Below are 19,016 nucleotides of genomic sequence, written 5' to 3'. Positions count from 1 at the left end.
GCCAAGAAATGGCCGTGATGGTAGGTTAATGGTAAAAAATTTATAACGACAATTCAGGTGAATTTGGTGCCGCTTGGTCTTGGCACAAAAAATAAATTTAAAAAATTCACCTGAATTGTCGTTATTAAAATTTTTACCATTAACCTACCATCACTGCCATTTCTTGGCCGCCACCTTTGAATTTCACATCTTTTTTCACCATAGCCTTTCTGAGGGCCGCACTCTTTTTTTTATAGCTTGGCTGTTTCGGAGTAGATAATAGCTAACTATGTGAACACTCACTGTGAAAAAAGCTCAGAATAATAAGGTCTATAACAGTCTTATTATGTTAGTATTGGAATGAAATAGTACAGCGTATATTAATAGATTAGGACTTTACTATAACAAGCTTATTGAATACATTTAAGACGGTCATATATTAGAGATTAAATCACTAGTATAGTGTGGTGTATTATCAGACTATACTAAGCCTATTTCAACCATATATTGGCTACTATACTACTGTACTTTTTTACTTTCCTATAATCTGTGGCTACCTTAATTAAATAATTTCTATAATTATATTTGTAATGAATTTAATTCTGTAAATATGTTAAAATCACAATAGGTACAGCTAGTAAATCAATGTCTCCTTGGCCATGACAGTATCAAATCAATTTCATCCTTTATCAGTCTTTATCCAACTGCAGCAGGTAAGACAGTAAATACAATTCACAAGTTTCATTACAAATTACCTGTATTATCATCACTATGTAGAACTCTATGACAATCTGTTAGCCGTCTGGTAGAACTGTCCCACAGCTCTAATACAAAGATGGTAAATATAATGTTTATTCTGGACAATCGTTGGACTTACAGTTTGTAACAATAAGAATCTCATAAAACCGAGACCTTGTCTGGAAACCTAGCATTACCATGTAGAACGGCGGCTAGGTCCCACAACTCTATTAAAGATGGTAAATATAATGCGTATACTGAACAATCATTGTACTTACAGTTTGTAACAATCTTTTAAAACTGAGACCGACAATCCATGTACAACTAAGACAAGTCTGATAAGACCAGGTCTCACAACCCTAAAAGGAGGCAAACATAATTCATATTCTGGATTACTTGGTGTACTTACAGGTGTTATCAGTGAGTCTAACCAGACATAAAACAGCCACTTAGTATGTGACTTTGTTGGGCTAATGTGTACGTAAGCTCACAAGAAACATCTGATACACTGATAACCAAGTCCAAGAATCTTGTAATCACTAAGTACAACTGAAACAAGACTAAATATAATATAATTTGCATACTCTCAGTGAACTTACTTTTGTTAGCAATACGAGCATGGTCAGTGAAATAAGGACAAACAAGATGGAACAGGTTCTTGAAAGCACTCAACTCATTTACAGTGCCAGACAAGGTAGCAGCCGTCAGCTGTTGATAAAAAGTAGTGAAAAACATGAAGAAATGAGACCAGTTTCCACAAATCTAAATGAAGGTAAATATAAATTGTATACTGGACACTCTCAGTGTACTTACTTACAGATGTTAGCAATACAAAGAATCTCCTAGAACTGAGACCAAGTCTGTAATTCCTACCCTATTCAAAAGAAAATGAATAAAAACACAATCAGGTTTAATGCACTTACAGCTGTAAGTAATTAGAAGATGACGTCGAACAACTCCGTGAAAAAAGAACCAAAAAGTCCACACATGGTCGCTACCAGATTCTTTAACGGAAGCAGCTGCCATTGAAGGAAACTAACACTGCAGATGTTGTACACTGACAGCCTGTAGAACCAAGAGGTTCGACAAGAAACTGTACTTCTGAAGAGATAATATACAAAATCATAAGAGCAGACCATGCATACTTTTACCGTTGATGGCTGATGAACTGTGTCCACTCGTCATCCGCCATAAGCTGAGATAACAAGATATAAAACATGTAATATGTACACAGCAACACTAAAGTTGAATCATTTGCAGGCCATTGTCATACAATACACAATAAACAATTTAATAGGCAGGTTATATAGAGCCTATTATTTAGTTTCTACGTTATAAACATCTGACTGAAGTGACTTCTATATATAACAAGAGTGAAGAAGAAACCAAAGCTGAACCCTAGCCTACCCCTAACTAGCGATTTCCAACCTACCAATTTTTCACACATATTTTTGCTACTTAAATTATACACCTTCAACAAACGTTTCACAAGCTGCCGTTCCATTAAATGGTAGCCAATGCTTCGTACTTTGTATTGCACTTTACTGGATTAAAATCCATTCGGTATTTATTGAAATACAGCAAATCAAAGTTTGAGAAATAAAAATCCCCATAGGAAGCCCATACAAATAATTGCGTACGTAATTCTAATTGGAAGAATGTGGCACCTGTGATAGCCGAAGTTTCCGAGTGTTTCCGCGTGAATCTGCTGCTGATGAGGACGAAGAAAGTGGTTCTGGGCAAACCGTATATGCTGATTTCGATTTTTCCATGTGTTTTTTGATTGGAGGACGATTGATGTTCGATTACGATGGAAATATGGCCCTTTTAAAGGTAAATCGCCATCTAACACTGCTCAGAATTCAGCATTACTATCACCCTGGGCTTCAAGGCATCCCCCTGCATCGATGCAAGTATAGTTTGAAGGTGAGCAGTTTGTTGTCTTGCGCGGAATTGCAAAATAAGGTTCAAGGTTGAGCATAATCTTTTCAAAAGTGGAGACTGGCATGTGATACCAACCTTACATGGCTTCACACGTACCTGTTGTTATATTCTGGTGTGTTTACTGCTGTTTTGATCCATTTTATAGCAGCTTCAGTGATTGTAATTTTGATCAGAAACTATTTATAATTTCTCTTTGTAGTACAGTGATGTCATTGTGTTATATAATAATCATCCTTAGTGCTTACAATGTGATAAATAAAGCTGAGCAGTGTCCAAACAAATCTATTTAAAAATAATGTTGCTCTTACATTGTGTTATCTGATTGTCATGTTTCCGAAGTACGTGTTAATTGCGACTTGTGATGCCAGTACTTGCCATTTATAAAATATTACCGATTTTTCTAGTTAGTTATCCTTGAAAATGCATTAAGTACCTGTGTATATATATTTAGTATTACATAACACACAGTTTTATTTATGCATCACTTGCTTTATTCATGTAATATTCTGAGTGGTCAGTCTACAAAGAAGTGGTCACTTTTGAGAGGTTTTACTTACTTCATATGCTGTTCTTCATAAAATAGATATGTGGTGAAAATTTCATGTCGTTATTAGTTTCCTATCTAGATTTATGACACTTTGTATATTGTGTTTGGTGCCATGCAATATACATAAAAAGCATTGAAATGCTGTACACAAAAATCATCACACTGTCAACTTCTTTTCCTTATATCTTTTGATAGGAACCATTGATTGAGGTGGGGTTTGCACTAAAATGACCCTGACAAAATGCAAAATATTTTTCATACCAATGAATGTATGGAATGTTAATTATTTAATTTAGTTGGAAATCTCTACCCTAACGCTAAGGAACTACTTTTCGCATCCCCTAAAGTTGAATGCTCGGGGCAACCTACTAGACGCGTGCCCTAAAGTTGAATGCTCGGGGCAACCTACTAGTGCCGGCACAATAGCCGTTAGTGTTTGCAAACCGGTACCGGCTAAATATACACTTCGTTTATACGGTTAAACCTATCGTACAAGCTATCATTTTAGTCTAATACTTACTCATCTAGAGCTGTTTTTGATGGCTGCCATTGAAGGAATTATCCACTTGGCCGCGCCACTTCACCACTACTGTGACAGGCCAGCAGGGATGTACAGTTGTGGTCCATAACTATCATCGTGGCTCATTGGGCGATGGCGCCGATCGCGCACACTCTCCGCGAGATACACCGTCCGAGCACACCATCATATCACTCACATTTACAACCTATGATACAACAATAGCGACAAAGATGGCGACTCAATTGCATCTAATACGCATGCGCACACCACTGACCCCTTCAATTTTAGACAAGCATTATTACGAAGTTTTGCAGGTGTGCTAACTGTGCAAGAAAATCTAGATTTGTATGACTCTTAGATTGAATAATTAATTTTTCTGGTATTATATGCTTTGCCATATGAAAATGTGTGTGTATGAAATTATCACAACAAACTGAAGCTAGTTAGCTAGATATAGTGATTAACAGAAGTGTAGCTACTTATTGTAAAATCATCATGACTTTGTTTGGTACAGTAAAAAAAATCTTAAGTCACATGGGATGGTGATAATGAGATGGTGAAGCTATAAAAATAAGACAATAATGAGATCTGATGGTGAAGCTAAAAAGTTATCACATTTAGTTAAGTAAACAAAGCCATACAAAGAATGTGTATTAAACTAAAGTATAATCTGTTTCCCATAATATAAGATGGGGTTTATACTAAAGTATAAGATAGTTAGTATAATGCAAGACTATACTGAGATTATTTGTATAGTTTAACCCATTAGATATACCATCTTATATTCCTCTTTTTTCACAGTGACTTCCTGTCTGAAGGTACAACACCTGGACTCTGCAATGAACGTTAACAATATAAGGTGCAACGGAGCAGTCTATCTCTTTCAGGAACCTCGCAGACAAGCCACCTGGACCTGTGGACTTCCTAGGATCCAGAGAGTTCAGATGAAACAGGACCAAAGATAGAAAAATCTTAGCAAAAGTGAATGGATTAGTACCACTTGAAATAGCAGGTATTACAAACTTGTCAGCAGATTGATGTGATGAAGTGACTGCTACAGTTTTAAAACGTTTATTAAGAGAGTCTGAAGTAAGTGAATCATTCAATGCTGCTTTTATGGTATTAATTTCATTATTAACACATTACATATAATAAGCTTTTTGTGGACAATTCTTGTTTTGTAACACTGATGACTCAAAATGATCTTTCTTGGCTTGGTGTAGCTACCATGACTGAGTTCCATTCTTATATCATCTAATAATTATATATAAAAGAGATTTCTGAAGTTAAAATAACACGTGTCATTGTCTATATGTATACATTGGCCATATTTCTGGATATCAAGTTAACATTTAACACAAAATATACATAAATATCCAGTGCCTTATATTTTAGCTACAAAAGAGAAAAATTGACCAATGAGCCAAACTGAAAAAGGATGCATATATGCACATTAAAAATAAGTAGTGAATACTGTGGCATATATATAGTGAACTTCACTACAAATTCTGCCATGCATGGTATAGCTATTCTATATTCACTTTTACTATTTGGTTTTCCAAAGTTGGGTCACATTTATGATGTTAATTCGTCAGGATGGATTTCATAAAGAATATAAGATGTTTCCAAGCAAATACATTAAATACAGCTACCATCATTAAGTCAGTGGAACAAGCCATAGCATGAGAAGGACAACAGTGACAATACTTATTGGACTCTAGAATAGCATTCGCATCAACATGCATCATTTCAGGGACTGTGCATGGGGACAGAACTCAAAATGAAATTTTTCCCAAGAAAAATTTTTAGTAGAATAATTAAGTAGCAAATATTCACCGGTTATGTGTGACCGGTAGTTGCAGTGGTCAAATTTACTTGGTTATGTGTGACCCACTACCAGAGCTGGCAGGTTAGTAGAAATGTTGGAAGAGCAGCTGAAGTCCACCATGTCTGTGCTGATTGTCAGAGGAATTGATGGCTCTTTGACATGTTAATTTCGATAGTATTCTTTGGGTGTTTGATGATCCAGCTGCATTAGAATATGTAGCAATAAGTAATAATTATTTAATAAGTAATAATTAAGAACAAATCACCCTGTAGAAAGATCAGCTTGAAACAAATGACTCTGTTGAAAGATTAACTAGAAACAAGTCATCCTGTACAGAGATCAGATAGAATGAACTCACCATGTAGTACTACCAGAGAACAGTGCCATGAAACAACTATGAATTATCCATGAATAGTAAAATAATTCCCATAAAGTGCCATGCATGAAAGTCATTTCATGGACATGAAATCATACAAAGTGGAGATTTCATGGAAATTTCATAGCAATGATAAATTATTTAATAGTTGCAGTGGTCATTAATTGTCAAATTTTCATAGGCAGTGTCCATGAATTGTCCAATTTTCATTGGCAGTGTCCATGAACTGTCAAATTTTCATAGGCAGTGTCCATGAAAACTACATGAAATTTCATGGTTTACCATTGCATTTTCATCGGCTGTTCTCTGTGAGTTCAGCTAGAAATAAGTCAGATCAAATCACGCTGTAGACAGATCAGCTAGAAAAAATTACTCTATAGAGAGATCAGCTGGAAACAAGTACCCTGTAGAGAGATCAGCATGATCAAGTCACCCTGTAAGAGCCCAACTACTTTTCAAGTCACCCCATGGAGAGTCCAGCTACGGAAAACTCTCTCAGTAGAAAGATGAACTAGAAATACATCACCTTGTACAGTATTCAGTTAGAAACAATAAATCCCCCTGTAAAGAGATCAGTTAGGCAAGTTACCCTGTTACCTGCAAAGAATTCTATTTTTCAAGTCACCCTGTAGAGAGCTCAGTAGAAACAAGCAGCCCTGTAGAGAGATCAGCTAGAAACAAATTGCCCTGTGAGAGATCAGCTTGATCAAGTCACCCAGAAGGGAGTTCAACTACATTTCAAGTCACTCTGTAGAGAGTGTAGCTAGAAACAAGTTATCCTGTAGAGAGATAAGCTAGAAACAAGTCACGCTGTAGAAAGATCAGCTAGGCACAATTATAATTCACCCTGTAGAGATCGGCTAAAAACAAATCAAAGATTGGCTATCACCCTGCAGAGAGCTCAGCTTGAAACAAATCACCATGTAGAAATGTCAGCTAGAAAAGAAACAAATCACCCTATAGAGAGATCAGTTAGAAACAAGAGAGAATTCAGCTACATTTCATAGTATTTCAGCTAGAAATAGCCACCCTGTGGTGAGTTCAACTACAAACCATTCACCATGTAGTCAAAGAGTACAGTTACTTCCCTGTAGAGCTTTCAGCTACATACACATTTCCCTGTAGAGTATTCAGCTGTGAACTGTGCATGTGACTTATCTTTATGATCAATCAACACCATTACCTAAATTTACATGTAGCTAAACAGAGACATGTACATTAAATCTTCTTCTTAAATCTTAAATCTTCATTAATGTACATTAAATCTTCTTCATAATAATCTTCTTTCTATGGTGAAGAAAAGACAAGTTAAAATTAATACCTAAAGCTGGCCATAGGCTGGCTTTAGGTATGAATATACAAAAAGAAGTGATATCTAATAAAAAACAGCCAAGCTGTAAAAGGGTGTGGCCTCCAAAAATGCCTCGGTAAAAAAAGATGTGAAATCAAAGGTGGCGGCCAAGAAATGGCTGCGATGGTAGGTTAATGGCAAAAATTTTAATAATGACGATTCAGGCGAATTTGGTGCCGAATCCTAGGAAGAGGCAACACAAATTCACCTGAACTGTCGTTATTAAAATTTTTGCCATTAACCTACCATCACAGCCATTTCTTGGCCGCCACCTTGGATTTCACATCTTTTTTTACCCTGGCTTTTTGAAGGCAGCACCCTTTTTTTACAGCTTGGCTGTTTTTGATTAGATTAGAATATCTTGATCCCGCAATTTTATAGACATGGTTGGAATTTTTACTATAACTCCATGACTGTTGGTGCGATTTCTTTCAAACCACAAAAGGCTTGCACTATGATAGTTATTCCATGTACAGACCGATTTTCAAGTTATTGTGCCAAGCGGTTTAGGTCTACCCTGGAGGCATGACAACAAATCACCTTTGGAAATTTTGAAAAATCGTGTATAACTCCTTTGTTGTTTGTCTGATTTGTACCAAAATTGGGCTGTTAATGTACAGTATTACACTCTTACTACCATCCAAGTTTTAAGTGAATCGACCAAAGCACACATGAGTCATTACTAAAGTGTGTGAGGAAGAAAAAGATTGAGAAGAAAAATACGAAGAAAATAAGATGAACTTTGAAGGCACGTATCTCATGATCAGTAATGGATGGGTGGATTCACTTCAACTTTGGAATGGGAAGTACCCTACCCTGAGGGAATTTCCACAGAAAAAATGGTTAATTTCCGTTCAGCCATTATTGAGCTATGGATGTGTGAAAACGGCATTTTCTTAGTTCCTGTAAAATACACACTTGTCTGTCACACGCTTGCACTGGCTGTACTTGGCTGCAAGGCACACTATCATGTGTCTTGATATACAAATTTGCATGCATGGAGAAGCAAATGATTCATACACACCTTGCAGTGAAGAATTACACAATTCAATCAGTATTAATTTTATGAAACAACAGTATATACAAAAACTCTGAAAGACATCATGTTCTACTGTATTAATTTAGTTTCATTTGTCGTCGTATTGAGTTATGATTATGATCACCATCATTTTCAATGTTATGATCACCACCATTTTCAACATTACAATCACAATCATTTTCAATGTTATGATCACCACCATTTTCAATGTTTTCTAGTGCATAGTGATTAGGATACCCTGATACTTCTCTTTGTGTATTCCTTGTGTGGCTTATTTGGACTATTAGAATTACTACTGCTACAGTTAAAGCCAATGCCACTACTCCGACTACTGCAAATAGCATTAGATACCATGACAATAATAGATGTCTAATTAATTATACTCACCAACTGCAATGACAATAATAGCAGGAAGCGGTAGACTAATGTTTTCCCTCTATAAATACATAAATTCACATACATACACATAATTATACAGTATATCACATATTATACATGCATGCATGTATGTGCATATAAATACACATGTAGGCATACTTCTAAAGCTACATACATCACGTAACACACGCATTATCCACTACATTACCTTTGAACTCGTAGAAACTCCTGTACGTATAGTTGTGCAGAAATAACAAACAAGTATTATTATATTGCCAACAAAGTTATGGCAACTAACCAGCTCTTGAGCAACTACGATGATCATTATTGAGATCATGTCCAGCAGCACATGAACAATGGTAACTACCAATTGTGTTAGTACAATTATGTTGGCATCCTCCATTGGAGTCAGCACACTCGTCAATGTCAAATTCTGAAATAAAATGCATAAGCTACCATAGTTTTATATATGTGCATGCAAAATGTATACTTAAATTTTTCAAAATTGGTACCTTCACTGCATGCTTGCAAAGAGGAGGTGAACAGTGTGTGGCAGAGCAGTAAGTTGTATACATATATTGTTACTTGCATTCACCTTGCTCACAATTGTTACCAATCCATCCTGGAGTACATGCACATACTTCTGGTGAATTGCATGTTCCTCCATTCAGACAACCATCAGAGCAGATAGCTTAAAGGAACAGATTATGCAGAGCAGTAAGTTGTATACATATTTTGTTATTTGCATTCACCTTGCTCACAATTGTTACCAGTCCATCCTGGAGTACATGTACATACTTCTGGTGAATTGCATATTCCTCCATTGAGACAACTATCAGAGCAGATAGCTTAAAGGAACCTTTTATGCAGAGCAGTAAGTTGTATACATATTATGTGACCCAGTCTGGGAAAACCAGGCTTATCGCCTATTTAAAAGTATTGAGAAATGCCGGTTTTAAGTATTTGGTGTGTTGTAGCTCGCCAATGGTTGAAGCTATGCGTACCAAATTTTCACATGTTTTACACCAATTCATTACCTTCCACAGCATCCACTGTGCAAGTAGCCAACTACTAAGTTTCCCGCCACTTTAGATAGTTTTTAAACTGAGGTTGACTGTATCAGGTGAGCTGCAAAATGGGTGGGAGGCGGGGGCCTGGAAGGCGGGCAAGATGGTGTTCAGAAATTGAAAAGGAAAGCGTAGGGATGAATTAGACCATGTTTTGGGCGATTGAGGTCTCAAAATTGGCTAAAATAAAAGGAAATTCACAGCAGAAGTAATTATTCAATACCACAGAGCTGTACAGCCACATACAGTCATCCCCAGGCTGACCAGAGCTTCATTAAGGACCCACACCGCACGTACGGATCGCCACTGGGCTTGGGAAAAGCAGGCAGCAAAACCAGACCACTCAAGTCTAGCTGATTTTGATTATGGAATTTGGTAGTTTATTCATGTAGCTTTGTGTCCTGGGTGAAAAATCAAATCTGCTGAGATGGGTGATAAGACCGGTTTTCTCAGACTGGGTCACATACATTGTTACTTGCATTCACCTTGCTCGCAATTGTTACCAATCCATCCTGGAGTACATGCACATACTTCTGGTGAATTGCATGTTCCTCCATTCAGACAACCATCAGAGCAGATAGCTTAAAGGAACATATTATGCAGAGCAGTAAGTTGTATACGTATTTTGTTACTTGCATTCACCTTGCTCACAATTGTTACCAGTCCATCCTGGAGTACATGCACATACTTCTGGTGAATTGCATGTTCCTCCATTCAGACAACCATCAGAGCAGATAGCTTAAAGGAACATATTATGCAGAGCAGTAAGTTGTATACGTATTTTGTTACCTTGCTCACAATTGTTACCTATCCATCCTGGAGTACATGTACATATTTCTGGTGAATTGCATGTTCCTCCATTCAGACAACCATCAGAGCAGATAGCTTAAAGGAACATATATGCTAATTCATTAGCTGTAGAGTACATACAGTAATATACACACAGAAACAGCCAAGCTGTGAAAAAATGGTGTGGCCTTAAAAAGCCTGGGTGAAAAAGTTGTGAAATCAAAGGCTGCGGCCAAGAAATGGCTGCAATGATGTTAATGCTAAAAATTTTACTAATGCCTGTGTTGTTTTTGTGTGGATTTTACTTCTTTTTGTACTTTATAAGGCCCCAAAACCAGCCTATTGCTGACTTTGAGGTTTGTTTTTAATCACATTTTCTTCATTTCTATGCAGACACAATGATGATTATTGAAGACAGACTTATAAATGTATTTCATTGCATGATTTAATTCAATATTTGATAATATTACTGTAATACTCTAATAGAGTGCACATTTTTTGAGGACTTTTAATAGAACATACATAGAATGTTCTAGAACAATCTAATACTTCTGTTGGTACAGTAGATCTGTGGAATTACAAATGTTTGATTATGAGCACATTTCAACCAGAATTTTCATTTATGAAGCAGAAATTAAATGAGGTGATCAGCCAAGGTAGCAGTGGTTCAGTGGTTAAGGATGCAGGTGTTAGGTATGGACGTCCCTAGTTCGAACTCTGGTAATGCTTTTTTCGACATTTTCTGTACGTTTTTTTACCTCGTGGTGACTGCTCTATTAGAGTATCTCAATCCCATGATTTTACATTTTGCTTTATAACTTTGTTGCTGTAATTCTATTGCTATTCAAACTATCAAAAGGCACTGCTACGATGATCAGCCTATCTACACACCAATTTTCAAGTTATTCCTATACTCAGTTTACCCTGTAACCATACAGACAGAGGTTAGATATTTTTATGTGAATAAATGCACATAACTCCTTGGATATTCCTCAGATTCCAAGCATGATACATGAATCCACCATTACATGCTCTTCATTTGTGCTAAAGATCGAGGCAGTCGAGTTACAGGTTTGCATTTTATAGCAATTTTTGCAAAGTGTTCGAAAAGAAAAATCAAAGCCCCTGTATGGCATAAGAAGAAAAAAATGAAGAAATTAAAACAAACCTTTGAACGCTCATATCCCGCAAATGGCTATTGCAAATTTAATCAAATTTGCTGTGTGGCATGCCCTACCTGGCGGACAGTGGTAATGCAAAAATTGTGTGCTTTGGAGAAGGGGCCTTGGAGCTATGCACACGTGAAAAAGCTGTTTTCTTTCTTCCTGTTAATATACTCACGGTGTGGTGTGCCGGCTTTCTTGACTGCATGACACACTACCATGTGTCTTGATACACAAAGCTACATATATACATGTATAAATAGTACAGGATACCATTAAACTTAACAACTTAATGACTCAAGTGAGCTTGACACTTTTATGAAATTGTTTGAAATGTTACCATTGAGGATGGGATGACCTGAACACTTGAATGCTTCAATAAGGATGTAAGTAATGTATATGCATTGGTAAATACATTACTGGAAATGTGATTCTCCAAGACATTTGGTGAACAGTGCACAAAGTGTGTCTACAATCAATCTTTGCATTTTGACTGCATATGGTGTAATTTGAGCAATTCCTGTTTAGTTATTTAATTAGTTATGTGCATCTAATACATAAAGGCATTCATGTGCTATCTGTAAATTGACAAATTTGCACTACTAGAAGAGAAAAGGAATGAAGGACATGTATTCTCCTGCAGTATGTCAAATTTCATGAAACTGAAACATGTTTCAAGAGCATCATAAGTCATGAAAACTGTTTTAATAGTATCTTTACACTCAATTGCAAGCCACCACCTACATAGAGTACACATGTGGGAAACTCTTACACATGAAGGCCAGGAAGTGCACTGTAGTTAGGACATCCAAACAAGTTGCTAGGAAACAGTTTTGTATAGTAATGTACACTCAATCGATCACATTGAAAATGTCTCTTGTTGGTAGCATTGTGAAAACAAGATATGACGACCATGCTCTTTGAAATAACATGTAGGCCAGAGGTTCTCCCGAGATACTCTAATAAAGCAGTCACCCTAATACAACAGTCATGTACAGTAGTAGAACAGTCACTGAGTCACACATGTATATCATAGCTATATACATGCTGTAGAACAAGTTGATGTTGTGCCACTTCTAAAAACCAGGCACCATGCAGCTAGCTAACTCAACTGGAATTAACCAACTACAGTATGTATTACTACTTTTACTGTTATAACCAATAGGGTTTTTGGTTGTGCAATAATACATAAATAAATTAAATTAGTGTAATTCTCGTATTTTGTAATTCATGAAATTTTCATAATTCTTTTAATTACATTGCTATGCACTGCTAAGGAAGTGCTTGTTACACAAACCACTTTTACCAACATATTACGTACAGAAATATCTTCTAAACTCTTTTATAGTTTGACTATCACATGTTTTTTTCACAAATTCTCTCGACAAAGCTTCAAAGCTGCTCTTCATTTTTGTTTGCATACGTAAGGGATATGCCCCTTTTCAACTCAAAGGTATAGGCTATTCCTAGTAATCTACGAGGCCTGCATCATTGTTTTTTAGTGGTTAAATGCCTGTAAAACCCCAAAGGGAAGGTAATTCCACACCCGTATTTCAGATCGCTGAAAAGAAACCACCTTATAGCAAAGTTTACCTGTGCAGAAGTTTAATACAGACTTCATTTTGCTTTTACTTCTTACGTAAAAGCTGTTTTTACCATTATTTAGCAATTTTGCTCACATGGGTGCGTACAGACAAACATAGGTAGATAGGTACAGTATATACACAGATTACACACACACTTTTACGAAAACAATTTCACTAAACCAGGTGCATGCCCAAAAAGGCTGGCTGTTTAAAAAATAATAAAATGAATTAGTATATACTGTATTAAACCAAAAACAGCCAAACTGTAAAAAAGGGTGCAACCCCCAAAGGACCAGGGTGAAAAATTTGTGAAATCAAAAGTGGCAGCCAAGAAATGGCTGTGATGGTAGGTTAATGACAAAAATTTTAATAATGAAAATTCAGCCTGGGCAGGTGGATTTTGTGCTGAAATTCACCTGATTGTTATTTAAAAGTTTATCATTAACCTACCATCACAGCCATTTCTTGGCTGCTACTTTGGATTCCACAACTTTTTTCACCCTGGTCTTTTTCGGGGCTGCACCCTTTTTTACAGCTTGGCTGTTTTGGCTTAGATATCACTTCTTTCTGTATTGCAAGCCACAAATCGAACTGTAGACTGGTTTGTGTGGGGCTCTCTTTTAACTTTTTTTAATACAGGAATTATTGAACAAGATAAAGAATCATTTGTGTATATAGCTTTGTGACTGATTAAATATTTGTATATTTAAACATGATTATCACATAGGTAATTGATATGGTATGACTTGTTACATAACTAAACTGTAGCTGAATTCTCTTTGCTTGTCGCTGAACTCTCTGCAGGGTGACTTGAAATGTAGTTGAGCTCTCTACAGAGTCACTTGTTTCTAGCTGATCTCTCTACAGGGTGACTTGCTTCTATAGTTGATCTCTCCACAAGGTGATTTGTTGGTAGCTGAACTCTCTACAGGATGAGTTGTTTGTAGTTGATCTCTTTACGGGGGATTTGTTTCTAGTTGATCTCTCCAAAGGGTGACTTATTCTAAGCTGTACCCTTCACAGGGCTGCAGAGTGATTTTTTTTGGAGCTGAATTATCTACAAGATGACTTGTTTGTAGCTGAACTCTTTACAAGGTGACTTATTTGTAGTTGATCTCTCTACACAATGACTTGTTTCTAGCTAATCTCTTTATAGGGTGAAATGTTTCTAACTGAACTTACTACAGGATGACTTGTTTCTAGCTGAACTCTCTGCAGTGTGGCTTGTTTCTAGCTGAACATTCTACAGGGTGACTTGAAATGTATCTCTACAGGATGACTTGTTTCTAGCTGAACTCTCACTCTGTGGCTTTAAATCTGATTCTTTTAAATCATTGAAGGGCCTTTCTAAGATGATTAAACCATCTATATGTTCAACTCTTTACCCTGAGCGATTTGTCTGGTAGGCATGACAAATAGCAAATTTCAATCATGTAATTGTTACCCGCTGTTGGTTTATTCACTGTATCTTCATAGTTTTAGCTGAATTTTATCAAACCACAAATACTCATTTTCAGCTTCTTAGTGGATTACCCTGTAGGTGTTACGTGCTATTTTTCATGAATAATCACTAATAACTCCTTGACTGTTTATTGTATTCCAGCCACACTTGGTACCAAGATGTGCCTTTAAACTGCCATTTTGTGTGCCAAATTTCAAATCAATCGGATAATCTGTTTGCAATGTTTGGCAACTTTTATAGCTAATAAAGTGTGCAAATAAGAATAAGAGAAAAATGAGAATGAAACTAAGCTAATTTTTGAAGTCTCATATCTCGGGAATGTTTGAAGTGATTTTGCATTGTTGGTCCACAACAAAAATTATCTCATTTTGTAAATGTACCACTAAGTTATGAACGAGTGAAAATAACATTTTCTTTCTTCCTGTCAATACACTTATGGCATGCTGGCTTCTTGGGTACCACGACACACTACTGTGTGTCTTGATTTAAAAATGAAGTAGGGATCCAAGCAATAAAAATTATCAAAGAAGATATGTGAATGATGATATTACACCACATCTCTGTGGGAAAATTGCTATCTTAGCATTGAAAATAATTATGACATTAAAATTTAGAGACTTTCCCACAGAGTTATGGTGTAATACCATTATATTGTATAGGTCATGGTATAGTGTAGGTGTGGAGGTAGTTCAAATCTCCTTCAACTCCTTCTTGAAATTTTAAATAACCTTGTGCATGTTCTTTTATACTGGGTGACTGTTCTCCATTAGACTCAGGGCTCAACTGTCCATGCATAAATTTGTTTTACTAGAGTTTGCATCTGTTTCAACAAAAAGACCTACTGTATCTGCAAACTGATTTTCAGTTTATTAAAGCAGTTTACCCTGTAGGCATATGCATGACAAATGTTTACAATTGTGGTATATACACTGCTTGTACAGTTGCACTGCTAAACTTATATTGCTTATACTGTACCTCTCAGTGCTTAAAATATGTACAAAGCATTTTCTACTTTCACAAGTTAAAGTAAAGCATACACACAAGTTACGACTATTACTGGGTTGTACAAAAACTTAAAAATTATATTATAGTGTAATAAAGAAAATTGAAAGTGATCTAAATGATAAAAGTTGTCCCACTAATAAGGAAATTAATGTGATATTTTTGTTCAAGCGTGATTAAACTATGGATATGTAAAAACATGATTTTTAGTACTTGCATAATGTATACTTGTGCCTGAAACAGCTTCTATGACTGCACTGTGCATGTGTGTCTTGATATATATTCAGTCAGTATTTTAGTTATACATTTTAGGCATAAAATACACAGTTTACCTACCTTGTTCACAATTGTTACCAGTCCATCCTGGAGCACATGTACACACTTCTGGTTAGCTGCATGTTCCTCCATTGCGACAACCACCAGAACAGATAGCTTAAATACAAATGCACAAGCAATCACATGCAAATTCTACATTAATATTGATATACGTGCATGCTCATCAACTACAACTATCGTATTGCATGTAAAGTGCATGTTTATGCATTAAAAATTGAGCAAGTCATTCATTCAAGAGTAGTTCAATTGTTAGTTGACAGACAGTTGTTTTAACTGTAATACTTACAATATTGGACCTAATCTTACTGTTGCCAATGGGGATGATGTCATTTAACATGAAGAAAAATGCTATTCTCAGATGTGGTCATACCCAGGATTCACATTGATATAAACAGCCTTCTGCAACTGCATGTAGGTGCACAAACAGCTTGTAAAAAATATATTATGCATGAATTTTTGCTTGTAACTATAGCTACTAGAATGATAGTTCTTTGCTAAATTCCAAGGATATATGCCTACAAAGGTGTGCACCTCTGCTGTGGGCCTTATCTGTGGTGACTACATGCTACCACGCAATGCATGCCTATAATTCTGTCTCCACTAACAGTTATTCCTACATGAGTTACGTATAATAAATCCTGTGCCAAAAACAGCCCAGCTGTAAAAAAAGGCGAGGCCAAGAATGCACAAGTACATGTTCATGGAGTAACTACAACCAAAAGACATGATATCAAAATCTGGCCAAGAAAGCATTTACAGTATAGGCACTTTTATGCATTCATTTTCTATATGCTTCACATTATCACATGCAGCTAGCTGTACATGTGTGCTTGCAATATAAACAATACTACTGAGACGATAAAAGATGATTACACTGCATTGTTACCAAAATTAATTTAACTAAAAATTTACAATTGGTTTCTACTCAGCTCCAAAAAAACTACCCAGTAGAGAGTTCATCTGTATACACAAGTTAGCTAACGTATTGAGATCAGCTACAAACAAGTTACTTTATACAATGTTCAGCTACAAGTAAGTCACTCTGTAGAGAGTTTAGCTACAAAATAAAAACCATCATGTAGAGAGTTCAGCTGCAAACAAATCACCTGTAGAGAGTTGCTAGAAACAAGTCACCCTGTAGACAGATCAGCTAGAAATAAGTCACCCTGTAGAGAGATCAGCTACAAAGAAACCATCCTGTAGAGAATTCAGCTACAAACAAGTTACCCTATAGAGAGATCAGCTAGAGACAAATCATTTTGTAGAGAGTTCAGCTACAAACAAGTCACTCTGTAGAGAGTTCAGTTACAAACAGATAACCCTATAGAGAGTTCAGCTAGAAATAAGTCATCCAGAGATCAGCTAGAAACAAGTCACCCTGTAGAGAGATCAGTTAGAAGAAATTACCTACATGTAGAGAGTTCAGTTACAAAGAAACCATCATGTAGGGAGTTCAGCTGCAAACAAACCACCCTGTAGGAAGTTCAGCTACGAACAGATCACCCTGTAGAGAGTTCAGCTAGAAGGATCACCTTGTAGAGAGTTCAGCCACAAACAAATCACCCTGTATAGAGTTTATCTACGAGTAGATCACTGTGTAGAGTGTTCAGCTACAAACAATTCACCCTGTAGAGAGATCAGCTAGAAGAAGTTATCTTGTAGAGAGTTCAGCTACAAAGAAACTATCATGTAGAGAGTTCAGCTGCAAGCAAATCACACTGTAGAGAGTTCAGCTACACACAAATCACCCTGTCGAGAGTTCAGTTACAAACAAATCATCCTGCAGATAGTTCAGCTCCAAACAGGTCACCCTGTAGAGAGATCAGCTAGAAGAAGTTATCTTGTAGAGAGTTTGGCTACAAAGAAACCACCATGTAGAGAGTTCAACTACAAACAAATCAAATTGTAGAGAGTTCAGCTACAAACAAATCACCTTGTAGAGAGATCAAGTCACCCTGTAGAGAGATCATCTAGAAGAAGTCACTATGTAGAGAGTTCAGTTACAAAGAAACCATCATGTAGAAATTTCAGCTGCAAACAAATCACCCTGTAGAGAGTTCAACTGTAAACAAATCACTCGGTAGAGAGTTCAGCCACGAACAAGATCACCCTGTAGAGAGTTCAGCTAAAAACAAGTCACCCTGTAGAGACATCAGCTGAATACAAGTGATCAGCTTCACCCAGTATAAGTGCTGGAAACAAATCACCATGCAGAGAGATCAGTTAGATAGAGCAAGTCGCCCAGTAGAGAATTCAGCTAGAAAAAAGTCACCCTGTAGAGAGATCAGTTACAAACAAATCACCCTGTAGAAATATCAGCTGGAAACAAGTCACCCTGTAGAGATATCAGCTAGAAACAAGTTAGTAACCCTATAGAGAATCAGCTACAAACAAATCACCCTGTAGAAGTATGCTCTAGAAACAAATTACCATGTAGAGAGTGCAGCTTGAAACAAGTCACCCTGAAAAGAGCTCAGCTACAAACAATGAGAATTTCAGCTACAAATCAGTTATGTAAAAAGTCACCTTATTCAGTGTTAAATATACAAATATTAAATCAGACAAAAAAAGCTATACAAAGAATTATTTCTTTTGTTCCATGATTCCTGCAGTAAAGAAAAAAGAACAAGTTAAAAGGAAGCACCAAAGCCAGCTTATGGCCTGGCTTTGTGACTTGCAATACAAAAAGAAGTGATATCTAAACCAAAACAGCCAAGCTGTAAAAAAAGAGTGCGGCCCCCAAAAAGGCCAGGGTGAAAAAAGATGTTAAATCCAAGGTGGCGGCCAAGAAATGGCTGTAATGGTAGGTTAATGGAAAAAATTTTAATTACGGCAATTCAGGTGAATTTGGTGCCAAATCCTACTGGAGGAGGCAATGCAAATTCACCTGAATTGTCGTAATTAAAATTTT

At 36.5% G+C, this 19,016-nt stretch overlaps 1 protein-coding gene and 1 long non-coding RNA gene across 7 annotated transcripts in view; both read right to left on the bottom strand.

Moving 5' to 3' along the window:
- Nucleotides 1–558: 558 nt before the first annotated feature.
- On the bottom strand, nt 559–3,982 carry LOC136266748 (uncharacterized). Of its 6 annotated transcripts, none has more exons than XR_010706255.1 (10): nt 3,729–3,982; nt 1,869–1,912; nt 1,641–1,818; nt 1,531–1,591; nt 1,317–1,479; nt 1,127–1,277; nt 996–1,076; nt 857–944; nt 735–803; nt 559–683 (listed from the first exon to the last, which is right to left on the bottom strand). It is a non-coding gene; the product is annotated as an uncharacterized lncRNA (long non-coding RNA). The 6 variants fall into 6 exon arrangements; XR_010706251.1 differs by having other exon boundaries at nt 1,127–1,266; XR_010706256.1 differs by having other exon boundaries at nt 1,127–1,256.
- Nucleotides 3,983–8,308: 4,326 nt separating this feature from the next.
- The window catches only part of LOC136266731 (von Willebrand factor D and EGF domain-containing protein-like), a 40,360-nt gene continuing 29,652 nt past the window's right edge, over nt 8,309–19,016 (bottom strand). Inside the window, exons 8-16 of the mRNA XM_066061754.1 lie at nt 10,557–10,652; nt 10,410–10,505; nt 10,253–10,348; nt 9,453–9,548; nt 9,296–9,391; nt 8,999–9,133; nt 8,909–8,928; nt 8,710–8,758; nt 8,309–8,653 (exon numbers count right to left, since the gene is read on the bottom strand). Of these exons, the coding sequence (XP_065917826.1) occupies nt 8,400–8,653; nt 8,710–8,758; nt 8,909–8,928; nt 8,999–9,133; nt 9,296–9,391; nt 9,453–9,548; nt 10,253–10,348; nt 10,410–10,505; nt 10,557–10,652 (938 nt within the window). The 3' untranslated portion in view covers nt 8,309–8,399. The remainder of the gene's footprint in view (nt 8,654–8,709; nt 8,759–8,908; nt 8,929–8,998; nt 9,134–9,295; nt 9,392–9,452; nt 9,549–10,252; nt 10,349–10,409; nt 10,506–10,556; nt 10,653–19,016) is intronic.

The sequence above is a fragment of the Dysidea avara genome, chromosome 9, assembly GCF_963678975.1.
Source record: "Dysidea avara chromosome 9, odDysAvar1.4, whole genome shotgun sequence".
Classification (NCBI taxonomy): Eukaryota; Metazoa; Porifera; class Demospongiae; order Dictyoceratida; family Dysideidae; genus Dysidea; species Dysidea avara.
The sequence above is the reverse complement of the archived record's forward strand: the minus strand, read 5'-3'. Positions and strand labels throughout refer to the sequence as shown.